The 23077-nt window shown below is 39.3% G+C and overlaps 6 protein-coding genes across 11 annotated transcripts in view; 3 read left to right on the top strand and 3 right to left on the bottom strand.

The window, feature by feature from the left end:
* The window catches only part of LOC108048336 (integrin alpha-PS2), a 35441-nt gene extending 26915 nt beyond the window's left edge, over nucleotides 1–8526 (bottom strand). For 2 of the 6 annotated variants that reach the window (XM_017128895.2, XM_017128899.2), the window contains exons 1-2: nucleotides 8407–8526; nucleotides 5351–5663 (exon numbers count right to left, since the gene is read on the bottom strand). In XM_017128895.2, coding sequence (XP_016984384.1) covers nucleotides 5351–5550 — 200 coding nt within the window. In that variant the 5' untranslated portion in view covers nucleotides 5551–5663; nucleotides 8407–8526. Of the gene's footprint in view, nucleotides 1–5350; nucleotides 5664–7142; nucleotides 7293–7399; nucleotides 7563–8364 lie in introns of those variants that run through there. The other 4 variants (XM_017128897.2, XM_017128896.2, XM_044460834.1 and 1 more) reach the window with 4 other exon arrangements.
* Nucleotides 8527–9484: 958 nt separating this feature from the next.
* On the top strand, nucleotides 9485–11018 carry LOC108048353 (39S ribosomal protein L22, mitochondrial). The gene is made up of 3 exons (XM_017128933.2): nucleotides 9485–9862; nucleotides 9925–10138; nucleotides 10690–11018. The coding sequence occupies exons 1-3, from the start codon at nucleotides 9596–9598 to the stop codon at nucleotides 10905–10907; spliced, it is 699 nt and encodes a 232-aa protein (XP_016984422.1). The 5' UTR covers nucleotides 9485–9595; the 3' UTR covers nucleotides 10908–11018.
* A 76-nt stretch (nucleotides 11019–11094) lies between these two features.
* On the bottom strand, nucleotides 11095–12990 carry LOC108048352 (transcription factor IIIA). The gene is made up of 2 exons (XM_017128932.2): nucleotides 12746–12990; nucleotides 11095–12690 (listed from the first exon to the last, which is right to left on the bottom strand). The coding sequence occupies exons 1-2, from the start codon at nucleotides 12929–12931 to the stop codon at nucleotides 11686–11688; spliced, it is 1191 nt and encodes a 396-aa protein (XP_016984421.1). The 5' UTR covers nucleotides 12932–12990; the 3' UTR covers nucleotides 11095–11685.
* A 154-nt stretch (nucleotides 12991–13144) lies between these two features.
* On the top strand, nucleotides 13145–14732 carry LOC108048351 (histone deacetylase complex subunit SAP30 homolog). The gene is made up of 2 exons (XM_017128931.2): nucleotides 13145–13675; nucleotides 14145–14732. The coding sequence occupies exons 1-2, from the start codon at nucleotides 13283–13285 to the stop codon at nucleotides 14271–14273; spliced, it is 522 nt and encodes a 173-aa protein (XP_016984420.1). The 5' UTR covers nucleotides 13145–13282; the 3' UTR covers nucleotides 14274–14732.
* Nucleotides 14733–14960: 228 nt separating this feature from the next.
* LOC108048350 (exosome complex component RRP45) lies at nucleotides 14961–17018 on the bottom strand. Its single transcript, XM_017128930.2, has 4 exons — nucleotides 16486–17018; nucleotides 15485–16078; nucleotides 15265–15417; nucleotides 14961–15203 (listed from the first exon to the last, which is right to left on the bottom strand). Exons 1-4 carry the CDS (start codon nucleotides 16940–16942, stop codon nucleotides 15163–15165), a joined length of 1245 nt encoding a protein of 414 aa, XP_016984419.1. The 5' UTR covers nucleotides 16943–17018; the 3' UTR covers nucleotides 14961–15162.
* Nucleotides 17019–17922: 904 nt separating this feature from the next.
* Nucleotides 17923–21801, top strand: LOC108048340 (UPF0472 protein C16orf72 homolog). The gene is made up of 5 exons (XM_017128908.2): nucleotides 17923–18531; nucleotides 19959–20048; nucleotides 20114–20300; nucleotides 20371–20598; nucleotides 21272–21801. The coding sequence occupies exons 1-5, from the start codon at nucleotides 18351–18353 to the stop codon at nucleotides 21393–21395; spliced, it is 810 nt and encodes a 269-aa protein (XP_016984397.1). The 5' UTR covers nucleotides 17923–18350; the 3' UTR covers nucleotides 21396–21801.
* The last annotated feature ends 1276 nt before the right edge of the window (nucleotides 21802–23077 follow it).

Below are 23077 nucleotides of genomic sequence, written 5' to 3'. Positions count from 1 at the left end.
AATACAATAAAGAAGAAGTTAACTTTTTCAAAAATATTGTCAAAATATTTTGCTTACATTTTCAAACCACTTAAATGTTGTGTCATCGGTTTGTAATCATCAGCATTTTGGTATTGTTTTTTTTAAAGAGAACAAGATCTCAGCAGAAAATCTTTCAAGAGATCACTCCAATTTCCGCTGATCTGTTCAAAACTCATAATTATACCATTTGCATTTCTCAAGTTTTGGTTAGCATTATTTGAATTTTTTCTAGGCTTCGGAGAATACTTTTGTTTGGCACATATGAACCCCACTTCCGGTGATATAGGCTGACTTTTGAGGGACACTGTCACTCGTAACCTTTTAAGTAATGCACGATGTAAATAAAAGGGGGAAACATTTCGTTTGGAAAACAGTCAACTCACTTGCGGAGTCAGGCCGCGTAAAGGAACCGAAACGATTAGATCCCTATTCCTATCCCAATACCTATTCCTATCCCTAACCTACGATATGAGGGTGAGGATCGAAGCCAAAACTGAGGGAAATTTGGGAAAAGTGGGCGACTGCGAAGGCGTGTCGGCGCTAAACATGTGTGCGCCCCCCGGAGGTCTGGGAAATTGAAAACCGAAAGCCGAAAATTGAAAACCCCTGCACACGTGACATACCCGGCGCTGCAGACCGTTTGTTTTGTCCATTGAGCGATTTAACATTGACCATTTTCCATTTCCCATTTTCCATTTCACGGTACCTAAGTGCGTGTGCGGTTTCCCAGCACCTTTTTTACACATTGACACTTCCGTTTTACCAGGCCCCGTATGGCCAGCTGATCCGCGATCGGCGATCGGTGATCAGTGATCAGTGATCGACGATCTCCGATGGATATCTACTCCGCCACTCGAGACTCCGCAATCAAGCGGCAATTAAGGCGGTTCGGCCAAACAAATGAAAATGCCAAGTATCCGCGTACAGAGAAAAAATAAGAAGCCATAAAAATGGTTTAAAAAAATATATATTATTTTAACTTTCGATTTGCAATATTAAGCAATTAAAATATAGTCTGCTTGCGTTTAAAAATATTGTAAATTTAACCAATAAAATAACATTTTAAAAACATAAAATCTAGACTTGCCATTAAAATTAATTTTAGCATATGCATTAAAATAAAACAACGCAATGTATTGATATATTTATGACACTGGGTAATAGAGAAAACTACCTATTTCCTATGATGCAATAATTCCCATTATTTTTCTCCGTGTATGTACAGCATAAATATTTGAAATCAATTACAGTTCTCATTGCCTGCCGCCGTTTTTGCCATTTCATAACCACAACAAAAAGGCCGAGAGACAAACGATCGATGCGATCTCAGCTGCAGCTGACAGTAGTTTATTTGAGTTTATGCAATAGATCGATTGCCCAGACCCCTGCAGCCCACTTACTGGAGGAAAACTGAGGGAAAACTATATAGAAATAGCGGAGGATGGAGGTGGAGACCTTAAATGAACTCCTCAAGTGATCTTCCTTTGCCGCGATGTTGGTGGGCTACTGGAGAAGTGGCTAAAAATAATTTGAGGAAGCCATCGGAGATGCTATCTTGAGAGCAGCTCATGAAAATGGTTTTCAAAATGTTTGACATTAATCTAAAGTTTTTGAAAATGTCGTACTAATTAAAGAGGTGGATATTCGTTTGATCATTAAATAGCTTTATAAATTAGTAGACTTTTTGATAAGCATAATCAGTTAATACAAATTTTAAAAGATAGCAACTTTATATATAATCTTTGTGCAAAATAAGTTTAACTTTTATTACAATATAAACAAATCAAGATAATCTTGGTAAAATAAATTATTGTTAAGTAACTCAAACGCCGGCTAATGCAAATATTATTCTGTTAATGACCATAAACTTGGCTGGCAAACAGAGTGAAATCACGTGCTCGTAATAAAGCCATTCGGTTGAGAAGCAGATAGCTGAACTAGATAGCGATTAAAGGATCCCAAAAGCAGGAAAGTCATGAGGAACGGGGTCAGGCTAATGAGTTGGCCTGGCCATTATCCGTCTATAAGGAAACTTGCGTTGTGGCCAACCGATCGACTCTCGTTCTGGTTAACGGACAAACGGCTTTATTTGGCCAATTGGGTGAAGCGGCGACAACCTTGCCACTCGGAACACTTGACCGTAAATAGCAGACACCACACAAAACTATGTCGCGCCGAGATAGATACAGATACAATTGAAGATACAGGTACAGGTACACATTTGCAGGTGACTATGACTATGGAGATACAAAATGCCTCTGCAGATACGAATACACCCATGTGCTGTATTAATTGCTGCCGCTCTGCTCAGGGCAAACCACATATTGGCCAACAACTTTAGGCCGTTGCCTTATAAACAATAACCACAACAAGTTACTTAGCCACCTTGTGTCTTATTTACCACTTTCCTGACTTCGTTGTCGCCTTTTGTTTTCTGAGTTAGCACACAATTATCTCATGAGGCTGCAGAATGGAGTCAGGTAATTTTAAGCTTTTAACGTAGACCTTTTAAAACTTTTTCAGTAATGCCCTTCGGCAGCTGGGTAGTGCTCCACGGAGAACCCAGAAAATCACTCTCAGATTGGCGACTCTTCGGGGAAACGGAATCGCATGCCCTGATAGGCAATACTATATGAAGTTCGAACATGGTGCAGATAGTACTATCAATGTGTCCCGAGCAACGCAGTATATATAGATTTATTAGCTCGCATTATGTCACAAACATTTCAAAAATGTAATTAAAGTCTAAAATTGATTAATCTAGTAATTATGGAAAAATATATATTTAATAGGTTTATTTTTAAAATACATTTTTAATAGTTCTGATGAATTAAAATACATACAAAACACTTACTCTTTATTTAATAATATTAAATTGGTAAGAAATTATAAGACATTATAAGAGATTTAACCCAAAAAGGGAAAGAAGGTCCGAATTTTGGAAATAAAGTGTCCCACTTGTGAGATTTCGCCTCTCTACCAGATTAATATAATACTTATAAATGATGTTATACCCAAAAAATCCCATATTTACTGTTTTTGAAGACTAGAAATACTGGACCGTTTTTAGTTTTAATTTTAAAAACTTCTATCTTACAGATTCAACTTCATTAGTTTTCTTGGAGATACTTTTCACTGATAACATTTTTTGCTACCTCAAGCTGACAAAGAGCATTCAGAGTTCATCCAACTTGGGTTAGAAGTCGCTCGGTGCTAAGTTTTTGTTCTGCACTTTTATCTATGTATCTATGTATCTGTATCTTGAAGTGTCGCCTCTTCTGGGGCAGGGTCTAACCAAATTCCGTCTCTGTTTGCGTCTGTTTATTGAATTGTAAACATTTTTAACGCTGCATTTAAATAATTTTGGTTGCTTTTAAGTGCACTTAGCGCGGCAGCTCTTCATTTGTTTTCGTATCTGTAGCCGGGCGTGTGTATATATGTGTATATGGATTATAGAGTCAGGGTCTCATGGCGAAGAAAGAAGTGCAAACGGCCAAAAGGCCATTCACACACGTAGCCAGATGCTGTTCCCTGATAGCCTGTTCGCCTCGCCACTCTTTCACCCAGCCACTCTCTCTATCGATGGTACGTATCTGCAGCTCGACCTCAACTCGGGTATTCAGTCTTCGAACTGTCTTCAGTTTTCAGTCCCCATTTTCCCACTCCTCCTATAACAATCCAGCTAACGTGCGAAAAGTCTAAGCAGACTAGCACTGGGTCCCACAATACACAGAAAATATATCAGAAATATTTCTAAATAATTTAAAATAATATATGTGATATAACCTTGGTAATATTTAGGTAGACTTACCAATTTGTATTACCAATTTACATGGCTATTCCTTAACAATTGACTCACGTCTTTAAATAATTGAGTAACAAATATGTCAGTTCACATAGATTTAGTAATTAGAAATACAATTTTTGATATCTTCAGGAAATAACTTCTGGAGATTTTAAAGATATTAATTACTCCAAATCTCAGTATGAAACTTGTACCACTAGTTGTCTATTTATTGTATCATCATAATGTTCTCTAAAAAAAATGGTTAAAAATACCCAATCATTAAATTTTTCTAATATAAAATGAAATAACGAAGTAAGACCCCAATTTAGCTTTCGCATTGGATTTTCGCAGAGTGTTGCACTGAGACTATGAGATTAGCACGGTCCATCAACTTTGTGGGTTCAGAAAAGCTATCGCTTCAATCCAACGGCCAACTTGAATAGAGTGAATGTATTGGGTGAGGCGGGAAATATGTTTTTTTTTGCCATTTGTCAGGGGGTCAGGCTCTCGAAGAGGAGGGCCCATTAAATTTTCCGCCTCAAAGTCGAAAACTGCCCCAGATAGATTTAAATGGCCCCCAGTGCAATGTGACACTCTGCGCCACTCCATCGGCTATTTATCAATGAATCTCTGCGACTGCAACGCTATCTTGTGGCGATTGAAATGAATGGTCGTTTAGCATTCTGAATGGATATTTACACGCTCCTCAAGATAGGGGAAGTGGATGCGTGCTGCGAGAACAGTGGAATATCTCTACTCACAGATTAACATGTCACGGGATTATCTTCAGGAAAAACTACTCTACGCTGCCAAAAAACATACAAACCAAAGTGGTGATCTTATGAAATTTGGGAGCTAAACAACGACTTAATTCTTGCCAAATGGTATCCGGGAAATGCATACTGATAAGAGTAACATGTGAAAATTAAACAAAATATTTTATCAATCGTTTTTCTTTAGAAAAAAAAGAAATAGTTTTATAATAAGTCCACCAGCATCACATATATTTAAGCAAATTTGAAGATAGCAGCATGCATTCCGGCTCTTTTCAGATTATGTGCCAACAAGCTTCATAAAACATAAGGCACGCTTAAATCTCACTTAATTCACTTATCTCAAATGGGGCTAAGCTTAAAGCACATTTCTCCTAATGAAGATAATTTATTGAAAAGAAAATCATAGAAGAAAATGTCAAGGGGGTCGTTTAAAGATAAAGGGAAATGAATGACCCTATTAACAACTTGACTTGGTGAACGAGTACAAGTACAACTAATGTTACGAGAAATAATAACCAGTTGATCGTAAATCTCTCAACATATTGTTAACATCTTTGTCTTATATTATGAGTCTTGCAACTGGTTATCTTCTATATTTGTAATATCCCTTAATAGTAATTTTTGGATGGTATACACTTATTTATTTATTTAACAATTTTTTTAATGAAATCTAGTACACAAAGTAAACCTAATGCATGTACTAGGGCTGCCAAAAATTCGTTAGTAATTAAAAAAAAAGGATTTAGATTGGAATTTTCCTACTTACTTGTGCAGATTGCTGTAGAAATTACTGCGACCTTTGTGCATCGCAATGCTGAACCCGAACATGGAGTTCCTGGACTGCCGGAAACGGACGTAACTGGGCAGATCGATGTTGTAGCCATCGGTGGACACGGCGATCAGCAGGAGGATCAGGATCAGCGACAGGAGCTGACCCATCCGCTGGTGGAATGAATCTCCACTCATTTTAAACGACTTTCTTTCGGTGAGTTCTTTCTTCTGCTTTTTTACTTTCTTTCGAATGGGTTTCGTTGGACTTGCATCGAGAACTTGCCACTTTTACGCTTGCATCTTCACAGCTGTCGATCGAGATCGAGAAGTATTATAACATATGGTCAAAAGAGATGCACACACACACGCGGCTTTATTTATTATATAAACTCAACCTTGGCCGAAATGCGTTGAGATTCCAAAACGGCAAAAGCACAGAAAACAAAAAAAAACCTTATTCTTTAACTCAGCAAATACAGTGTCTCCGGTTTGTTTTTCTCAAAACCAAGCTATCTTGGCCTTGGTAAATCACGAGGTGGGCGAGGTAGTTCGGGCTGGTCGGATGTCAGGGCAATTACGGGTATTCCAAATAGGTCTTTATTACACGGTTCAGTTTCTTTTCACATTACTCGTCGCTTTTCAATGCCAAAAATCCAATAAACTCTATTTTGTGTCTTGCAATATGTTTTGTTATGTCAACATTTTCTATTATTATTATTGTAAGATTAGCATTTTTTTTGGTCATTTTATTTGTTGTTTCTTAATAGAAATGTTTTCACAGAAAGAACTCTGTCAGCGCAGCATTAGTTTTAGGGTATCAGCTTGTTCGTTTATTTATCTTAACCAAGATAAGTTTGAAATCTGATTGGTGAGACAATTTTGACGGTTTCTTGTTTGCTCTTTTGTGCCGAGTGCTTAGATTTTGGCGGTTTCTGCGCTCAGCATCCCAATGGTGACGTAATGGGCCGTCAAACAGGTTGCCCGAAATAACAAAATAACGGCCAAAGACAGCACACTTTTAGCCAGGTTAAGACCAGCCAGCACTTCCCACACAAATTAAATGTATGTGAAACTTTTTCGAAGCGAACTTTCAAAGAACATTGATGAAAAGCAACAATAGTAATAAAAAAAAATCTTTAATATAGTATTTCAAAATATCAGTGATTTTTTTTCTCTGTCGAAAAAAAGACAAGTTGTAGGCGGTGTGCAGGTGACATTTGACACATTTTCCACCATACATAATGCCTAGTTTTTCCGCCGAGTGTGGGCGACTTAAATTCATTGATAGGCGACTGCCATTCATAGACACGAAAATGACTTATAATTAAAAAAAAAAAAAACAGAAATTTACTGTAGAACACACCATGTGGTGTAGGCATTTTAACGATCATACAATCTAATTGATCATGACAATGACTTCATACTATATATTAATTCATATGTATGTATTATTTATACGTCGAACTAGTGGCAAAATGAGACTACCAATATATACAAATCTTTGTATTGTATTTGAAAAATGTTCGAAAGAGAATTTTAACACTTTTCTATTTCTTGTTCATTAATTTAAGGTAATTAGTTGCAGTCTTTGCTGGAATCGCCATACAATCTCGCCAAGATGGTTTAGATATGAATACGAAAAAAACACATCAAATTAGTGGAAAAAACAAAACCGATCGTTCATCTAAAAATAAATAAAACTAAGTTGTATGCTGTGTGCTACGCCCAGCAGAGTCCGTCTATGTATATCTAGGTGTATATATAGCCGTGCATATACAGATCTTTACACTGCACAAAAAAAAGGAGGCAATACAGCTGAGACATCAGTGCGTTGTTTCACTTTGTTGATTTCAGCTATTTGCAGTTTTTAAACACATTTTTGTTTATTTCGTGAGTGCACTTTTCACTGGTGCTTCATCACTTGAAAAAAATGTTTAAAACAAATTTTAGCGCGTCGCGTGTTTGCGTTTTTAGTATCTCTTTTTGTTGGTAATTAGTTAAGTACACTTTTATTTTTATTTTAAATTATTTTTTTTTGCTCTACCTCGGCAGCGATCTCAGCGAGATTTAAAACACGACTAAGGAGAGCGAGCTAATGACGCCAAATATCTGTAAGTTACATCTTAGCGCAGCCATAGATACATAGGTGAACTGCTCGCGCCAGATCGCCTACTCATTGGAGACTCTATGGACTAGAGACTCTAGAGACTCTAGATACTCTAGAGACTCGGGAGAGTGGAATACAATCTCAAAGCTCTCTAACAACCAAATTATAGCAAAAGTTTATTTATTCATCATCTACAAATGTGCGAGCATCCCACTCGAAAATATATTCAAAGGTGTGTTTCGTGTGGGAAGGCTGTAATTTCCGTTAGAGAATGTTTTTCTACCATTTCAGTTGTTATTTCGGTTGGCATAAACGCATGAATGAATTGAAAAAATAAGTTTACTTTGCACCTAAATAACATACGGTCAGTATTTAATATAAATTTAATCTATTTGCTACGATATTTTTCCTATTCAGAACGTTTTATTTAAAAACCTAACCAAATTTATGTTTATGAACTATAAGTATTTATTTAAGAATTAGAAAATGTCCAAAACTATTATTTTTGAAATTTTTTTTCAAATTTTAATCTTTAGAACTGTTCTTTTATTTAGAATATGCAATACAAAAACTTGTATATATTTTAGACTTTTTAACCCAAAGAAATAAACATTCCATTGATAAATTATTAAACATTAACTGCTTTTTAAACAACTTTTTTTTGTAAAAAAAATCTGCAAAATCAACATTTTCTTGATTGCCTTTGCGCACATTCATTTTCCCTCGAAACTAGAGCAGCACATGAAAAAAAGTTCGCTCATTATCCCTATGGTTTTAATTCGCAATCGCTAGATCTCGTAATCTATTGCAATCCGACTATCCAGGCATTTGGCCGGCAATCCGAGGCAGAGCAAAATGCATTGCAAGTTAATAAAAACAAACACTGAGCACTCGGACTTCACCAATATTTGCACACAAATAGCTTCGTTTCGCCTTTCAATTACCATCGATTGAATTAGCATACGCGAATGGATTTAGATTTTGAATTGAAATCGAATCCGGCGCCCGTTAAGTTTTCGTTTCGATCGTGAGAGCTCCGCACTCACATCAGCCAAGTTTCGCTTCACGCGACCGAATGCATGGTTCGCAATTCCATTCAATGCGGCCGTTCAATCCGAGTGCGGCGTTGCCAGACCGTGTGCGGTTTTAAGGGTGAGCGAGAAATAAAAATTTGAATGCTCTAAATATTGAAACTGAATTTGTTAAACAATATGTTCCAGATAAACAAAGTAAGGAAAAGTAAATAGATCTTGAAACTGATTTATATTTTTAATGTTTTATTTATTTTAAACGCAAAATGTTGTATTGCACTTTTTTAATCGTTATATTTAATATTTTATTTTATTTTCTTACTCTTATCGTCTTGTCTAATTTAAAAGTCTTTGGTATACAATGTTTTTGTTTCATTGTTATTATGTTATTTGAAAGCAAATATATATTGAATATTTAGTGTTAAAGCGTGTTCAAAATATAATAAGCAGCGCATTTTAGTGCGTCTTAACAATTTTCACTTTTGTGATGGAATTCTATAGTTACAAGGTATATACAAAAAAAACAGAGCGGCGAGCCTAACAAAAAAGTGCAAATAAACATGACATACAAGATTAACTATGAAGAATTAAATTTCGAAATGGTGATTAAAGGTTATAAGATTTAATTTTTATCAACTTTTATTTTGAGCATTGAAAATACCATTATAGCATATCCGTAATCCGTTTATTTGGATAAGTAAGAAAAATATTGAAATCAAAAATAATTTTTTTAACAGTACTGTAAAGAGTTACCATACTTTCACACAAAACAGTCGCTGCCAGATCGCCCAGAGACCAATCGTTATTTTTACAATAACTGGCGGCGTTAGATGCTTTAAACTTTCTAACAAGTTACTATAGTTCATGTCGGTACTAGTTATATAAAAATCACGGGACTAGATAGAAATTTAGCTTCAAAACAAGGAATTTTTATTATGGTTCATGTATTGGTTACCCAGTTGGTCTGCCACAATCTTTGTGGTATTTTTTTCAGGTGTATTGCTCGGTCACACTGGCAGATTACGCGACCGAAAGAAGTCTGCGTTTTCCCGATTAAATTGTCTGGTTTCTTGTGAGGAAATCGCCGACTTAGCCAGCCAGAATGATGCAAAAGGTGATCCGTCAGATGGCCCAGCTGCGCTTGCAGGCGCCGCCGGGAGCAGCGCTCCTCAAAACCGGGGAAGCCCCGACCGCCATGCTGAGCCACCAACATCCACCTGCCTTCCAAGTGAAATCCCTGCACACGGCTGCTTCGGCCGGATTCCTGTGTGCCAAGTGGAACAAGTACAACTACGGACCCCGGAAATGGCTGGAATACAACAAGACAGTCCATCCGCCGCAGGAAACGGACGAGGAGCCCAGGAAGGCTGTAAGGAAAACGGTTAACTGTCTAACAATTCACATATAATCCTAGACAAAACCCACTTTCAGTACGTCTGCCACATGCGAAACAATATCAAATACAGCCCGGACAAGATGTGGTACATCGCCGCCTTTGTTCGCGGCATGTCCGTTGATGAGGCCCTAAAGCAACTGAACTTTGTGCTCAAAAAGGGAGCCACCGATGTCAAGGAGACCATTCTGGAGGCCCAGCAAATGGCCGTGGAGCGACACAATGTGGAATACAAGAGCAATCTGTGGATAGGTGAGCAGGCCATCTCAAAACACGGCTTAAAATTAGGGTTTTGGAAGAGATTTTATCCCAGGAAATGGATCTGCACATAATTTGGTCTGGTTTATTAATCTAAAAATATACACTAATACTTGATGCTCTGTAGAAGTTTATTCATCCGAACTATCTTTAATTTACATTTTTTGTTCGTTTTGCTAATAGATCGTATTACCATTTGTAAAGTTCCCAAAACATTCGCTATGTCCTGTTTGACAAGAATGGGATTAACCATCTTTGAGGTAGCATAAATAAGTAAAAGCTTTTCCATGTTTTTGTCAAATTCACGTTGCATTTTCAGTCTTCATATCATTAACATAAATAATTATCTTCTACACGACTTAACGTTGTACCTTTTCGAAGCTTTTTTTTAAACGTGTACCTTTTTTTTATAAAATGTTTAAATTAGGGCTTAAACGAGAAGAAAACTTGCAATGTTTGATTGGAACAGTACAACTTACTAGCTATATTCGTAGTAAAAATCAGTATTAGAGTTATTCATTGATTTGTTTCTCTTTGCCTTACAGCCGAATCCTTTGTGGGGAAGGGACGCGTCTTCAAGGGCGTGAGGCGCCACGGCCGCGGTCGCTTTGGCCAGGTGGAGTACAAGCACTGCCACTATTTTGTGAGACTGGAGGAGGGAGAGCCCCCGCAGCACTACTACCAGGAGCCACAGACGCCAGAACAGCAGTACGAGCACTGGCTGGAGCAGATGCGCAGTCGGAAGATCACCAACTCACTGTAGCCCCGTCACGTCGTACTTCCATATTATCGACCCAAACTTTTCCAATCCTCCTTTGCCATCGCGTCCCCACATATAAGGCATTTTTTGTTTTTAGAAGGTTGTTTAATAAAAAGAATAACAATAGAAAAAATCAAAAACATAAAATGTTATCACTTTGGTTAGGTCTTTGAGCTTTTAATTAAACGATTTTTAGGGGATTTTAAATAAAACTTTTTTATTTTGAATTTTTGGTTGTCAAACTAAATAAATAAATAATATATCCTTAATTCCAAATATTAATGGGCTCTAACTCTGCATATTTACAAGGAATCCATCGTTTTTCTCCAGGGTTTTAAAGATTTTCACAGGTTAATAAATAATAATGTCAGGGAATGGAAATCTTACAATACTAAGTATAGGTATTAAGGAGATGAGAAAATTCGCTCCTGGCGGCAAACAATTTAATTCTTTCTAGGCAAGTTAAAGCTTAAAATAAAAAAGGAATAAATTAATGATTTATTAATATCTATAAGTAAACTGGTTCATACTAATCTTTATGCTCGCCCTGAATATTTTATTGGTTTATTTGGTTTTACATAATTTGTTGTTTTAGAGTGTTTTATTTTTGTTTGTTTTGACTATGTTGATTTCTCGCGGCTTGATTTCCAATCTTATACAATTTTCTTTTGTATATTTACAGCCTCTGGTCATTTCTATATTCTTTTAATAATTTTCTAGTGTTTGCCTAAACGTTTTTAATGTCACCTTCCCTCGCTATTCGTTTGTAATCCAAATTCCATTACTCTTGCTCCACTTCATCCTCATCAACCAGGGTCTGCGCCAGCAGCTCCTCGATGGGATCTTCTTTGAGCGATTGGGTGACCTTCTCCAGGGCCATCGGCTGTCTTTCGCGCACCGCTTCCTCGTCATCCTTGTCCAGTTGCAGGCAGGCCAACTTGGATAGTCGGGAATGTTTGCTGCGCCCGGCATCGCGTCGTCGCTTGCGGGGATTGGAATTCAGCCGCTCCTTAACGGCCTGTTTCTTCTCCTTCTCCTTCTTCTTCTTGCCATCCTTGTGATCCCTGAGAAGATGTTTGGACAAATTCTGGGCACTGCTAAAGCAGCGTCCACAGTCCACGGCCTGGCACTCGAAGCGCCTTCCCGAATGGGAGGTGAGCATGTGCTGGCGAAGATTCCTCAGATACGAGTAACTCTTGCCGCAACCCTCTTCTGTGCAGGTGAACGATGTACTCTCTTCCTCCGCCGCCGCCTCCTTGTGCTTTACCTCGATGTGGCGCTTCAGGTCGCTGGGCTTGTCGTAGGCGCAATCGCAACGCTCGCATCTGTGGCGATTCCGGCCGTGCAAGGTGTCGCGGCAGTGCTTCGTGTACAGCGACCACTTGTCGAACTTCTGGGGGCAACCGGGGCACTCGTACTGCTTGCAGCTGCCCTCGTGGCTCTGGCACTGCCACTCCTGGTAGAATCCCCGCGAGCACTTGGCGCAGCTAAACGGATACTCCTGCGTGTGCTCCCTGATCTCGTGGCGCTTCAGCTTGAGTTTCTGCGAGAACTTGGCGCTGCAGTGACTGCACGGATAGACCCGTGGACTCTCGTGCGTTTCGCGCATGTGACGCGTCATGTTGCTGACCGAGATGAACATCTTGCTGCACTCGTCTAGGGAACACTTAACTGTTTTCTTGGCCGCCGCCTCCGGTCGCTCGTGGGTGCTTCTCAAATGGCGCTTCAAGTGCGTCACTATGGAGTACGTCTTGTCGCAGCCCTCGTACGAACAGGCGTGCTTCTTCTGCAAGGATCGTGGGTTATTGGCTACCCCATAAGGATCGAAAAACCCTACTTACAAGCCCGGTGTGGTGATATTCATGGCGGTCCAATTGGTCCAGCCGCTTGAAGGTGGCCTTGCATTTCGGGACGCTGCAGGTGTACTTGGCCGATCCGCCGCTGTTGCGACGCTCCTGGCGCTGCTTGAACTCCTCCAGAACGGTTTCCATGTCGCTATCGCTAGCAATTTGCGTTCCAGGCGGCATTTTCGGAATAGTTTCTAAAACAATCTCGTTTCAAACAAAATGTGACAGTCTGGCCAGTGTTGGGCAATGCAAATAGTGAGCTAGTGATGGCACTGCGGCAAACACACCACGTTAGCGAGTACTCCCACCACAATTTTAATAAGTACACCTCACTTAGCAAGTGCACCCTCCACACGTACCATATTGTTAGTGTTTCAACGCCTGCCAGCGCTGGTCACACCAAAACGAAAACGTCGCAAACACAAAGCGCAGAGAAAGAGGGAAAAACAGAGAAACGGAGGAAAACAGAGGAGCAGTAGGGCAGCAAAGCACAGTGCAGAAAAGAGCAAAGGAACTCCGATTGTGGACAGGATGAACAACGGATTCAGCACCGGCGAGGAGGACAGCCGCGGGCACACGGACCAGACCTGCTGCCTGATCGACGACATGGAGCGGTGTCGCAACCAAGCCGGCTACGCCAGCTACAGCAAACGCATCCAGAAGACGGTGGCCCAGAAGCGACTCAAGCTCAGCAGTGATCCTGCGGCGCAGCACATCTACATCTGCGACCATCACAAGGAGCGCATCCAGTCCGTGCGGACCAAGCGGCGCCGCAAGGACAGCGAGGACGACAGCAACGAGACGGACACGGACCTGCACGAGTTCCCCGATCTCTACCAGCTGGGCGTGAGCACGCTGCGTCGCTACAAGCGCCACTTCAAGGTCCAAACGAGGCAGGGCATGAAGAGGGCGCAGCTGGCAGATGTGAGTTTACACTAGAATATGACAGTTCGCGGTTAGAGCAAAAACCAGGGAAAGCTAAGGTCTTGATTCCACGTATCGGTGGTGTTCTCTTTTTATGAAGTTACTTAGCAAGTGATATTAGTTCATTCAGCACAAAAATATAGCAGTTGAGATCAATTTGTGATCCAAATTGGTTTACATATTCCCTAAAATACAGAGTGATTTTTTTAGAGGCTTTAATCAATACAATCTAGGTGAAATTATTTAATCCATGTTTTTCTGGTTCTATATTTACTTCTCTGGGATTGGCTTAACCTGTATTTGCTGAATAAGTTTTTTTTAGTACCCAAGTTAATGTTTTGAAGCAGGCGAATGAGAGTATTCACTGGATAAAGTACTTAAGAAAACAAAACCATTTGAAACGTATATTTTAGCCCATTGTCTATATAATTCAACGCTTTATTTTAATGTCTTGCCTCTTTTCGTTTAGACCATTATGAAGCACTTCAAGACAATACCCATAAAGGAAAAGGAGATCATCACGTTCTTTGTGTACATGGTGAAGATGGGCTCGAATAAGCTGGACCAGAAGAACGGCCTTGGCAACGACACCACCTGAAGGCGCGTCGGCGGGCGGAGGGAGGAGGAGGACGCCGACGACGTTTACTCCTTCTAACGCTGGCCAACCGCCAGTTAATACTTCTCACATTGTTGCTGCATTTGCTGGACGTCGGCATTGTTCACCCAAAAAAGGAAAACGAAAATACTGATAGCGAAATGTCCTTCTCATCTCTAACCCCCAACCTACACCACCACCACTGCCCAAAATCCTTTCAACTCCCAGGATAAAAAGATATTGAAAAGAAAACTGCAATGAAAAATCGTAAGGAAAAAGGCAACTGGTGCTCCCAAAAAATAGTTTAGCAAGATAAAAGTAATCTTAACCTAAAACAAAAAAATTTACAAACTAATTGTAGCCTTGGTCCGTTGTTAATAGCTCTTTATACACACATTACATTAAATAAACTATGTAAATTTACAAGAGAATTAACAAAAAAACACACAACACTGAATCTAATAGCAATTCGTATTCTTAAGCTTAAAGACACGGCGACGCTAATGTTGTTCATTTAATCGTTTGTATTATAGATCAAATTAAGTGGGGAGGGCTAAACAATAAACAAAACACCAATAAATCATAAATGAATCGAAGCACAATTAGATTACAATAAAAAAATACAAGCCAACAAAATATCACTGTAAAAGATTAAGTGAAACAATCTGCAATATAAAAACTTAAACATCGTCTCGTTTGCCCCGTCGGGTTGGAAATATATTTTAGAGCTCTAGTTTAAGCCTAACTAAGACGAACATCGGTTCCATAAATCAATTGGAATTCCGCATTAAACGATTTCTGTTAAAGCCTAGACTGATTTTAGCCATACATTTAAGCCTAAATAAAACTTAATAGAAAGCATTTTCACTTAACTACATGACTATGATATCGGCTAGATGACTTGCTTGGCTTCCTCCTCCGAGTCGCTGTGATCTGGAAGAGTTTTAGGGCGTTATTAAATGGATATTGGTTTAAATTTTGCTTGCAAACACACCTTGTTTTTTCGGTAATTTCTTTTTAGTGCCTTTGCTTTTGCTGCGATTTTGTTTGCCCTTGCCTGCTTTCGAACTAGATGCCTCCGACGGTGTGGGCAGTTCCTGGGAGTCCTCATCCTGGGGCAGCCAACTACTGGAGTCCATTGGGATGTCTATGAAAAGGTAAATCAAACATGAGTTTATTTGAATTTACCCAAATAATCTTAAACACCAGCTCACCTGTCTCCTGTTTGGACGACTCTTCCTTTGTCTTAACCTCCTCGACCTCTGGTTTTGCAATGGGTTTATTATCCACTTCCATTTTTTCATTAATCGGAGCCTGAAGTTCCTGATTTTGCTGGCCCATTAGTTTCCTGAAGCTCAGTTTGTGTGCCGTTTCTCCTATGAGACCCACCAGTCCCTGGATCAATCGACTACCCTGCAGTCGGCGCTCTTCGTCCATCGACAATGCCTTGCGTATGAAATCTACAATGGCCTTGGCACGAGTCGCTGCATTGCGAGCACATTGCATGATAGTTCGGACATTTGTAGGTGCAGTGCCTCCGGCATTCAGGGTGCACAACTCCTGGTATGAGTTGAAGCTCAGGACAATCACGGAATCGGCGGCGTTCTCCTCGAGCAACGTGGGATCCACTATTGGCTGGCCGCTGCTCTTGTAAATGCAATAGGTAACACTCACGGGATAGTGGAGGAATAGCAGGGGAATGAATTCCCGCTCCTTCTCCGTATAAATACGCAGTTCATCGTCCGCAAACGTCACGTCTGGTCGACGGAAATGCATCAAAGCAGCCAACGTGGCTATGGTGCTGGCATCTGTAGAATACAGTCGGGATTTAGTGGTGGAAATAGTTAAATAATTAATTAGTCAACAATTAAATAATAATTAAATGTACAAAATTGCACTTCTAAACCCATAACTTTTCTCACAGAAATCCGATTAAACTTATGGTTTAATTCCCTAAAAATGCATTTAAAACTTGGTTTTTAGTTTTTGTTCGATTTTGTTGTAAGTTTGTACGATGTATTCGAAAAAACAGCTGCAAAGGCATATAAACTTCGTCTTGTCGAAGTTGGCTCCCTTTCTTGTTAAAGATAGTTTAGAGAAGACCCTCAAGGATGACTTTATCTTATAGCTTTGTACAAATAATCCGACCGATTTTTAAGGTAATGCTGTCTGAAATTGATAATCTTATCATATTATATATCCCACGTGAACTTACCATACAGATTCCCGTCGTGATTGAGCACATTGATGTCCACCCGGATGCACCACACATGCTGCTCGGCAGCCACGCACAGGGACTCCAGGTCGACGCACCTGGAACTGCGAAAGGTTCTCTCGAGCAGGGAGTTCAAAGTGAGGGATCGCTGGTCATGCGTGGTCTGAACTTCGTCTAAAAAAGCAACGCCGCCAAGGTTCACGTTCAGCTGAAGCTTGCCCTCGTTGGGCCGGGATGTGGTCGGTGCTCCTAGGTCGCAGGTCACGTGGGTCAGGACCTTTGTATCACCCAGGGACACCGCCACAGTGCCCCAATCCGCGCCGAAGGTCAGCACCACATCACGGCAATCGTTAGAGCGCCGGCCGTCGAAGCGCTGGTTCTGCTTCACCGCCAACTGGACAAAGTTTCGCTCCGGCTTTGATTTGCCCGGCTCGAACAGATTGGAGTTCATAAACATCCTATTTTTTGATGAATCGCACTTTGTTTTGGATTCGGATTGGCCGGCTTTTAAAAACGTGCTGACAACTGGAGCGGTGTTGCCACGTTGTGCAAAAAGTTCTCATTTTGAACCTGGTTCCGAAGGAATTGGAACTATTAAAATGCGTTATAAATATTTTACGATTTGATAATTTTGCAGTAAACGGTTGATATTCCTGAGAAAACTATAGTTTTTTTTTGAAAAATGTATACCCTTTGTGGGCAGGCACTTTTTTAATATATTAATAATGATATCTGAACTTAAGATTATATTTTTGTTACGCCTATGTTAGGTACACACAGCTGACATAATTCCAGTTCTTTTTCTGGTATTTTTCAGAACCTATTAAAAAAATAGTTTGTAAATGCCTTTAACATGTACGCTGGAAAATTTAATTAATACGATTAATATGTGTTAAATATGTGCTTATGCATACAAGGTATATCAGATGGCAACGTTTACAAAAAAATTTCTCACTGGTTCACTAATGAACTACAAACTAGGGTACCACAGAATCATGGATTTAACAGGTAAAATAACTTTTAAGTTAAAATTGGTTCACGTCATTGTTATCTAGACCATTAATTAATATTTATTTTAACACATAGCGTACCAGCTGAAACCCTTCAAATTTAACAAATCGATTCTAACCGGAATATTTTAACTTAAGTTATTTAAATATAATTTGTGAACGTACTAGTTTATGGCATTACTTACTGCAGTGACAAAAATTCCTACTGTTCAATTAATATTTTATTTTGTACTCGTAACTTGTGAACCAGTTCAGAATTATTTAATAATTACTTATCGCCTGTAAATAAATTCCTTTCTTTTTATATTAATCCTCGCTTGGCGATAACCATATTAATATTTAAGAACCCTAATTTCGTGACTAGTTCACCAGTCCAGAACTTGCTATTGAAAATCGAACTAGAATCCCAGCGTTCGCTTGACAGCTCTCGCCCATCTGGCAACGCCGTCGCTGAGTGTGAGTTCTTTTTTGTGCTGGTTTACAACATAAAAGTGCTGCTTGCTCGTCGTATGGGAAATAAATAAATTAAAATCATTTACAACTGGGCGGCCAGAGGAACACTCGGCTTAGAAGGACGGTCAAAACCGCAGATTACCAACCGATTTCCTGGTAATTCCAAAAGCAAAACCAAGAGTGGTCCAAAGTGCGTGTGTGTTGGTGCGTTTCGCGTGTGTGCCAGTGTGTGTGCGTGTGTCGTCGTAGCAGCAGCAGTAGAAGAAGAAGCAGCAGCTGAAAAGGAGAAGCGGAAGAAGAAGAAGACGGTAGTCCAGGCATTTGCCGGAACGGGAAAAAACCCGTAACTTGGAACAACTCGCCCGCAGGATATAGAGAGAGAGAGTGCGTCGCCGGAGAGAAATGCAACAACAACCGGAGTCGGGCGGCGAGGAGAGCTGGCTTGAGGAGCAGTGTCACCATGAAATCCACGGTCAGCACGACGAGTTCGAACGGGAATATGTCCGTCAGCGGGACAACAACCTGAGCACCGTGTGGGGAGCATTCCAGGATTCGGCCACCGCAGTTGCTCAGCTGTATAGAGGTGAGATCCCGTTATCCCTTCCAAGGGCGTAGGCTTCCATGCTTTTTTGTTAGTGTTCTTTGTGTTTCCATTCTATCCGTGTGTCTGTCTGTCTAGTTGTGTGTGTGCAGTCTCTCTTCAAAAATAGTTTTGGGCGAGGTATTAATAGAACAGCAAGAAGAGGAAGAGCAAGAAGCAGAGGCAGCAGCCCGGCTTTCATGAAAATGCAACTTTCCTTCTCGCTCACTCCGTATACTACGCATTATCAAAATGCAGAAAGGGCTCAAGTGTTGTTGTTTTGGTTGGGGAAGGGGAAAATGCAATAGAATAGACGGGGAGCAAGAGAGAGGGCTTGCAAAGACTGAGACGGCGAGAGAGGCAAGTGCAATGGCAATAGAATAAGAAGAAAAGGGTAGAGTCGTCGCCTTAAAGAATTTTCATTCCCCCAATTTGTTGTCCTTGCCTCTTTTGTTGTTGTTGATATCATTAATCAACATGTGCGTGCAGAATCATCTGTATGTCTGTGTAGGTCGAACAGCTGTTTTGCTTTCGTCATTATTTTAGGATGGCGAAATAATATTAATCTTTCTCGCTTTTCGCTTTACTATTGTTGTTTTTATTTCTTTGCGAATTATTTCGATAGCCTGTAGCCATCCCTCTTGCACCGCTTTCCTGCCCTTCCTCGGGGTCGATAACAGTTTTTCCCCTCCTTCCTTTCTCTCTCGTCCTTTTTCGTCCTTTCGTGCAGCAGGTGTGCAAGGAGCAATAGACAATAGAAAAGTAAAGGATCGACAATCCGGACATGTTTGTTTTTGTTGTTCGCATTCCACCTAGAAATGGTTTTCGCAAGGATCTTAAGTCGGCCATTTTCTCATGCCTCTGTGTGGAAAACTATATGGTGTACCCACCAAAATGTCGTATTCAATATGATTTCGTCAAACGTTGCAATACTGAAAATTAGATATCGACTCAAATATTGAATTTAAATGGAAAAAATACATTTTGTAAACATCAATAATATTGACCAATAATTATATCAAACTTCGTAAATATAATGTTGAAAAGGTCGCATCATTGCTATAAGATCAACATTTTAAAATCAGGATTTTAAACCACAAAAGATGTTTTATTTATATGCTTGTTTTTGCGACCTTTTTTAATAGTCAACTTTACGACGTAAACCCCTGCTTGGTTAAAAAAACACAAAATTTAAAAAATTGTTTTCACCTTTAAGTAAGCAAATTATCATTAGTAAAGAAATCTTTTATATGTAAGTGCTTCAGATATAATATAGATTTTGTTTGTTAACATACAAATTTAGAATTCAAAATAACAATTGTAACTATTTGTAACCTTTGGAAATGTTAAAATGAAGGCTTTTTCTCTGTTAAAGCACACAAAGATTTAAGACTATAACGATTTCGGTATTTTTTTTTGGTTTTTTTCAGAGCGCTCATCGAACACATTTTCCTCAGACACAGGCGCCCTTTGGCTGCCCTTCCAGACCGCAGCTGGCACTGTGACAACACTCTACAAAGGTAAGTTTAAGTCTTCCATTTGAAGAATGCATGCATAACTAATCCATGTCCTTCGATCCCCCCAGAATCATGTGATGGTCTCAAACGCACCAGCGACGCTGCCATTCAGTGCGGCTACCAAAGACGCACTCGCGAATTGGCCGATTGGGCGCGCAGCAAAAAACGCCGTATGATACGACGCGAGGATCTGTTGGCCTATTTGGCCGGAAAGCCCCTACCGCCATCCAACTCAAATCCACATGCCAATCGTCGGTGAGTCGCCGTAGCCATTATTTCCGAACGAGACCAATTCAAATTGGTTCTATCTCTCTGTTTCTTACAGGTCACCGAAGCCAGAGCATCACCACCAGAGCGGCAGTGGTGGCTCTGGTTTGGGATTTCACAGCTCCGGACTGGGTTTGACCGGTGGTCCGCCCACAGCCGCCGGCGGTGGACACCTGCTGTCCTCCGGAGCAACCGGCGGCCGTCAAGAGGGAACGGGTGGTGCCCCCGTCGGCGGAATCGGCGATGATTTGCACACCTTTAAGGAGGCCTTGGTGCTGCGTCCACGGTTAGTTAAAGGGTTTGCCATGCATCCCAATACTTACTACTAAAAATTTACAAAATAATCCATTGCAAAATTATATGTAGTAAGACTTGGGGGTTGAATAAATATGCAAATTTTATTTTCGTCAAGATAAAATAACATTATTCAAAACATGAACCTAAATAGCTTTTAAATTTTGTGTATTTTATCAAGCATATACTAAGGAAATAAACCTTTTTAGCAATTTTATCAGGAAAAATGTACTGACCTTTTTTAGAAATGTCATTGAAAACTAGTTATAGTAATCTTACCAAAATTCAATTACTTACATGTATAGACAAGCCGCAGTATGATAGTTTTATAACATAAGAAAAATAAATCTCATTGGCAGAAAGTAAGCGAATTTAGACTATGTTTTTTTTAAGACTCTCAATTATAATTTCTGTAAATTTTAGTTTATGATTCATAGTTTCAAAATTTGGAGATGGCCTTGTCCATTAACAATTTAAATAAGATAAAATTAAAGATGAGAATGACCATCAGATCGGCAGAATAGTAATTTTATATTTATGGTGAATCTATGCTTGAAAGATTTTTAAAAACAGTTTTAAGTTTGTTTGAAGAACCTAGGTAGCGTCAAGTTGCCATTTAATCATTTATTAAGCATATAAACTTATGTATTTTGTCTATATTTCAGTGGTCCGGAACTATTTGCATTTGTTGCCAATGAAATAGCGCGCCATTGCAAGCGGCCCGGCAGTCCTATCGACGATAAAATGGACATTTGCCACTATAGCAGTAAACGCCAGCGCTTTATGTAATCCAATACCAATAGTAGTCCCAGCCCAAAGCTAAGCTCCCGGTCATCAAAACACTAACCCACTCAACTTTCGGGAATCAAAAAACAAAACAATACGCAGAAATTTAAAGAACGGCCGATTGGAAGTCGAAAGCTTGCGGGAACATAAAGTGTACATTTATGTTTAGATTTTCGGTTTGATATTTGCCTACCATTTATTATAGAAATATTTTTTTTTTTTTATAAAAAAACTCCCTTTTCCCCGATCCTTGCACCGACATACAGCAATTGTACGTAAAACATACAAAAATCACACATAAATAAAGTTAAGTTATGTTTTAGTTAATAGCGCATAAGTAAACAGTCATGCTGATAGTGATGGCAGCAGAAGATGTTTATGTTGATGAAGATAATGCCAATATAGGGCATTACTACACAAACTGTTGATCATTGTCATCATGCATTACAACAAATGGAGTTATGAGTTTAGGAGTACGATATCTGTTATATGCCAGCTGTGCGTCTGAATTAAGATTAAGCAAAGCAGTAATAGTGAAAGGTATTGTAAAATGAATAACCCTTTTTTTTTGGCGTTATGCAAACCACAAATGAAGCTGTGTAAATAACAAAACTAAGAGACACCACAAAAAAACCGAGACAAAAATATAATGTTACATATATATACTATTTATATATGCTACTAAATGCCGCCTCTCCCGCCTCATTCCTCCCAATTTCCCAATCCTAATACAGCTCAAGATGCTATTTGCATGTGGTGTCTTCCCCCCGAAGCAGAAAACAAAATTCCACCTAAAAAATCCAAACTACAACGATTAAATTATGCCCATAACTGAAGGAGTGAGGAGAAAGCGGATATATAAAACTATGATCTAACTATTGGTATTGATTGACTCGACTTCTGTTAAAGTAAATCCTCTAAAGATAATCTTCGGAAGAGATTAAAATGTTTCGGGAGAAGTCGAGTCTGTCAAAACCATAGTCAAATCGGTTCAAAAAGGTCGCTAAACCCAAACGAAAACCATGATAAACAATTTGAGGTGAATGTTACTTCAAGCTAGCCAGGTTATACCATATACACAACATCTATTTATACATGTAGCTATGTATATGAATAGCATATGATGACGTAATATTGATCCATGTAGTTCGGCAAAATAAATAATGAACAATCCAAAAGCAGCAAATTACTAAAGCAAAATATAAAAGAAGCAGCAGGAAGCTGCCTAAATTAGTTGTGTATCGGCGCGAAGTCAAGCGGCAGTCGAAAGTCGGAAATCGAAGTCCTATGAAAATAATGCGTTGTAATTATATGTACTAAAATCTAAAGAATTATTTAAAAAAAATCAATAAGAAAATCTAAAAAAAGAACATCATTAAAAAAAAACAACCTACAAGAAAACCGAAAACAAAATTGTAAGTTAAATAAAAACATATAAAAAAAAAAACAATGAAGAGTGTAGTTTTTATTAACGAAGGGAAGTCAATATATCTGTAATCATGAAAACTTGTAAATTTTTCAGAACCATCTTTCTTTTGATCATAAACTAAATACTTTTTACTCAAAGTTTTTGGTGTATTTTTCTACAGTTATAATTTTATGACTGATGGTAAAATATTTACAATTTCAGCCAAAATCATCTACAACCTGAGCGTAGTTTTCAAAGTCCAATCCATTTTTTCCAA

Source organism: Drosophila rhopaloa, unplaced genomic scaffold, assembly GCF_018152115.1.
Source record: "Drosophila rhopaloa isolate 14029-0021.01 unplaced genomic scaffold, ASM1815211v1 contig_3, whole genome shotgun sequence".
Classification (NCBI taxonomy): Eukaryota; Metazoa; Arthropoda; class Insecta; order Diptera; family Drosophilidae; genus Drosophila; species Drosophila rhopaloa.
The sequence above is the reverse complement of the archived record's forward strand: the minus strand, read 5'-3'. Positions and strand labels throughout refer to the sequence as shown.

What these genes read in the sequence shown, in the direction of transcription:
- LOC108048351 (XM_017128931.2), top strand. Translation starts at nt 13,283, where the DNA reads ATGAACAACGGATTCAGCACCGGCGAGGAGGACAGCCGCGGGCACACG. An exon ending in AGAGGGCGCAGCTGGCAGAT is followed by an intron (nt 13,676 to 14,144) that starts GTGAGTTTACAC and finishes CTTTTCGTTTAG; the next exon opens with ACCATTATGAAGCACTTCAA.
- LOC108048352 (XM_017128932.2), bottom strand. Translation starts at nt 12,931, where the DNA reads ATGCCGCCTGGAACGCAAATTGCTAGCGATAGCGACATGGAAACCGTT. An exon ending in AATATCACCACACCGGGCTT is followed by an intron (nt 12,691 to 12,745) that starts GTAAGTAGGGTT and finishes CGATCCTTGCAG; the next exon opens with AAGAAGCACGCCTGTTCGTA.
- LOC108048353 (XM_017128933.2), top strand. Translation starts at nt 9,596, where the DNA reads ATGATGCAAAAGGTGATCCGTCAGATGGCCCAGCTGCGCTTGCAGGCG. An exon ending in ACGAGGAGCCCAGGAAGGCT is followed by an intron (nt 9,863 to 9,924) that starts GTAAGGAAAACG and finishes ACCCACTTTCAG; the next exon opens with TACGTCTGCCACATGCGAAA. An exon ending in CAAGAGCAATCTGTGGATAG is followed by an intron (nt 10,139 to 10,689) that starts GTGAGCAGGCCA and finishes TTTGCCTTACAG; the next exon opens with CCGAATCCTTTGTGGGGAAG.
- LOC108048350 (XM_017128930.2), bottom strand. Translation starts at nt 16,942, where the DNA reads ATGTTTATGAACTCCAATCTGTTCGAGCCGGGCAAATCAAAGCCGGAG. An exon ending in TCACGACGGGAATCTGTATG is followed by an intron (nt 16,079 to 16,485) that starts GTAAGTTCACGT and finishes TGTATTCTACAG; the next exon opens with ATGCCAGCACCATAGCCACG. An exon ending in GTCGTCCAAACAGGAGACAG is followed by an intron (nt 15,418 to 15,484) that starts GTGAGCTGGTGT and finishes ACCTTTTCATAG; the next exon opens with ACATCCCAATGGACTCCAGT.
- LOC108048340 (XM_017128908.2), top strand. Translation starts at nt 18,351, where the DNA reads ATGCAACAACAACCGGAGTCGGGCGGCGAGGAGAGCTGGCTTGAGGAG. An exon ending in TGTGACAACACTCTACAAAG is followed by an intron (nt 20,049 to 20,113) that starts GTAAGTTTAAGT and finishes CGATCCCCCCAG; the next exon opens with AATCATGTGATGGTCTCAAA. An exon ending in GCCTTGGTGCTGCGTCCACG is followed by an intron (nt 20,599 to 21,271) that starts GTTAGTTAAAGG and finishes TCTATATTTCAG; the next exon opens with TGGTCCGGAACTATTTGCAT.